This window comes from Berghia stephanieae, chromosome 4, assembly GCF_034508935.2.
Source record: "Berghia stephanieae isolate SIO BIC M18660-M18661 chromosome 4, UCSD_Bste_1.3, whole genome shotgun sequence".
In the NCBI taxonomy this organism is placed as follows: domain Eukaryota; kingdom Metazoa; phylum Mollusca; class Gastropoda; order Nudibranchia; family Aeolidiidae; genus Berghia; species Berghia stephanieae.
The window spans coordinates 18,235,849-18,239,325 of record NC_088363.1 but is presented as its reverse complement, the minus strand read 5'-3'; the positions used below and the strand labels follow the sequence as shown (position 1 = coordinate 18,239,325).

General features: G+C 37.8%; 1 protein-coding gene across 1 annotated transcript in view; it reads right to left on the bottom strand.

The window, feature by feature from the left end:
- Positions 1-510: 510 nt before the first annotated feature.
- LOC144971945 (uncharacterized) overlaps positions 511-3,477 on the bottom strand; it is a 6,395-nt gene continuing 3,428 nt past the window's right edge. The window contains exon 4 of the mRNA XM_078913019.1: positions 511-1,780. Coding sequence (XP_078769145.1) covers positions 1,591-1,780 — 190 coding nt within the window. The 3' untranslated portion in view covers positions 511-1,590. The remainder of the gene's footprint in view (positions 1,781-3,477) is intronic.

The window sequence follows — 3,477 nt, the reverse complement described above, 5'->3', positions numbered from 1 at the left end:
GTAAAGAGCCTTTTCCAAGGACTCAACTATGCGCCGAGCGCGAGGCTCGAACCCAGGACCTTCCGATCCGAAAGCGAGTGTCATACCACTAGACCACATAGCCGCACAGGACGAGACATGACGCCTGTTAGGCGATATTACAATTTTTCCGACAGATACAACGCTGCTAACGGGCAGGCACTCATTTTACACAAGAGTACGGGGAGAGAATGTGAGTTAGGAGCCATATCCAAATAATCGACTATGCGTCGCTCGAAGCGAACCCAGGACCTTCCGGTCCAAATCACAAGATCACATAGCTCGCGCAAATAATGTGTGTATGTATGTATGTGTGTATGTATGTATGTATGTATGTATGTATGTATGTATGTATGTATGTATGTATGTATGTATGTATGTATGTATGTATGTATATATTGTGTGTGTGTGTGCGTGTGTGTGTGCGCGCGTGTGTGTGTGTTTGATTGTTAATCATGTTTATAAAGAAAGTCAAGTCTTAAGGGTTTTGTGTTTTAAAAAAAATATCATAAGATTTATTTCTAAGTTCATGACACTGACAACATTACATTGAGTGCAGCGAGAAAATCCAATTACAGACTTCTGTCAGGCGAGGAAGATAGTATACCGTATTTTTTGGTGATAATATGCAGATTTTTCCAAAAGCTCACCAGTTGTGGCTGGAAAAATAGTATCAAATGGCCGTATTATTACATGTTTTTGTTTGTTTTTAAGTGTTTTACGGCGCTTGCAACACATTTAGGTCATATCAGCGCCAGTAAAAAGGAAGAAAATGGGATAGTAAAAAGTTCTAGAATTACAATTAAAGCACAAAAGAAAAGGGGAATTGGTTCAAATAGGAAACAGATGTAGATTCCAAGAGCACACCGTCAAAGTACTTAGTTTGAGATCACCTAAAAGTCTCATCCAGACACAAGCACAGGTCCCAACTAAGAGGAATACACTCAAATGTTTATCAATCATATAACAGACACTAATACGTGTATGGTTAAACAACAAACAAAAGAGTGGTGGCAACCGTACTCTATAATAATATTATATGAATATATGCATTACTGCTATGACTATGTATTTCTTCTTATAAAAGATATGCTGTTAAGTTCACTCCACTAATTTAGTGTCGTTTTTAAACTGCCACAGAGATAATCATGTCTCACTAATATCTCTCTAAAAAAAACTATCACAGAGTTATCAAATGTAACTTATACATAGTTTGCTTGTTGTTTACGATTTCTTTGGTTGGCAGTGGCAGAAATTGTAAGTATTTAACAGGAACGCATACTATCTATACATGTATATGCGATTACAGTAACACCACATTCACCCACACATCCGCCATCCCACCTCGTCCAAAATCTTTGTTTTCATAAAATATTTTTGTTTGCTTTTATTTATTTATTTATTTATTTATTTATTTATTTATTTATTTATTTATTTATTTATTTATTTATTTGTTTATCTATTTATTTATTTATATTTTTATTTATTATTTTAATGCGTGTCGAGAGGGAGCATAATGATATTCAAAGTTACAAAAGGTTTATTGGAAAACACAAGATACTTGTGTAAAATTTATCCATGGTGACCATGGTCAGGATGTGGGGGATGAGTTGGATGAGATGGGTGTGGGTGATGGGTGTGTGGATGTGTGGTGTGGGGAGCTTGAGTTGTCATTGTCACGGTGGAATCGGAAGAACCCATTGTCGTGTCACTTGGCATCGCCGACGGCTGTGTAGCAGTAGCACAGTTCTGGTTGATCTCGCTGAAAAAAAAAAGAAAGAGGAATACATGAATTATTATTATCACTCGTTGACATAACAGGTGACATAGACAAAATTGAGCTTTTATATAGCACAATATCCACTTAACGTGCTCAAAGCGCTTAGGGGACCCCTGGCCAACAGCATTACCTAACATTTTAGGACGGGACATGACGCCTGTTCGGCGATATTACACTTTTTTCGGACAGAGACAATGCTGATAACGGCCAGGTACTCATTTTACTCCTGAGTACGGTGAGAGAATGTGAGTAAAGAGCCTTTTCCAAAGACTCAACTATGCGCCGAGCGAGGCTCGAACCCATGACCTTCCGATACGAAAGCGAGTGTCATGCCACAAGACCACATAGCCGCACCGTTCTTCTATGCTGAGAATTAAGAAGAGAACATAAAAATTCATACTTTCATTTTCAACGAGAAATTTGTCTTTAGGGCCCATTTTAAGAGAAGAATGAAATAACTCGGGAACAGCCGCAGTGCAGCGTTGTTGTAAGACCTAGGGCTAAGTGACCTATTTAAGGGCAAACAGCGCCGCAGGAGTCGAACTCGGTACCTTCTGGCTACCAAGCAAAGACTTTTCAGATGTGACACGCTATCGTACTTCGAGTAACATACTTGTTTAAATGGTTAAATATTAAAAGTCACATTTAAACACTAAGAGCTACTCGATACCAATTTACTTCAATTCTATTAATTTTCCGTCATTAGTCATTTTCTTTGACATGTTAATGGTGAGACTAAATTACTTAACATATCAAAGTTCCCTTTATTATTATGTAACTGGTTACAATTTAGAATGCAAACTTTATCCTTCTCGTAAACAGTTTTTATCTCAGAATTAGAACAAATAAAATCACTGGTTCTTACTGACAGCGTGCGTCGCTGTATCTCTTATACTGGTGAAATCAATAAGATTTGATATCAAATAAGATTAAAACCGATTCCAACATGAAAAAGGGTCACATAGGACAGCGTGGGTCAGCGGTACGTTCTTTGCTTCTTATCGAGCTCGATCACCCGCCGCTGACGCATGTGGCCCTGAGCAAGTCGCCTCGTCCTAGCTCAATTTGCGGCACTACACCGCGGCTGACGCCTGGGTCATTCCATTCTTCCTCTGGAATAGACCCTAGAGACAAATCTCCCCTATGGGGTGAATAAAGGGATTTAATGTTTAGATTTTTTATTTGCTTTTATTAATAAATTCATGCACACCACTCAGTATTAACTCACTCAATCCTAGAGAATTTTGCTACTTTTTAAAATTGGAAAAAAATGTATTAAAAATGAGCATTTACATAGATAGTTTTATTCAACTATCATTAACATGTAAAAACTAAAAACATTAGCTTTGATACTACGCCTATAATTTGTCTCAGAAACATGTAATAAATAGGCATGGGGTAAAAGTAACCCGGGTAAAAAACGGATATAGTCGGTGTTAGGGTTGAGTGAGTTAAACAAGAACAGTTATAAAGTGCAATATCCAGTAAACGTGCTCAAATCACTTTATAAAAAATCCCATGTAGGACGAGAAACAACTCCTGATGGCGATATTCCATTTCTCTAAGAGAGACAATGCTGTTAACGACCAGGTATTCATGTTTCACCTGAGTATGATGAGAGAATTTGAATAAAGAGCATACTCCACGGACTCAAGTGCACCGTTCAGATCAGGACTCAA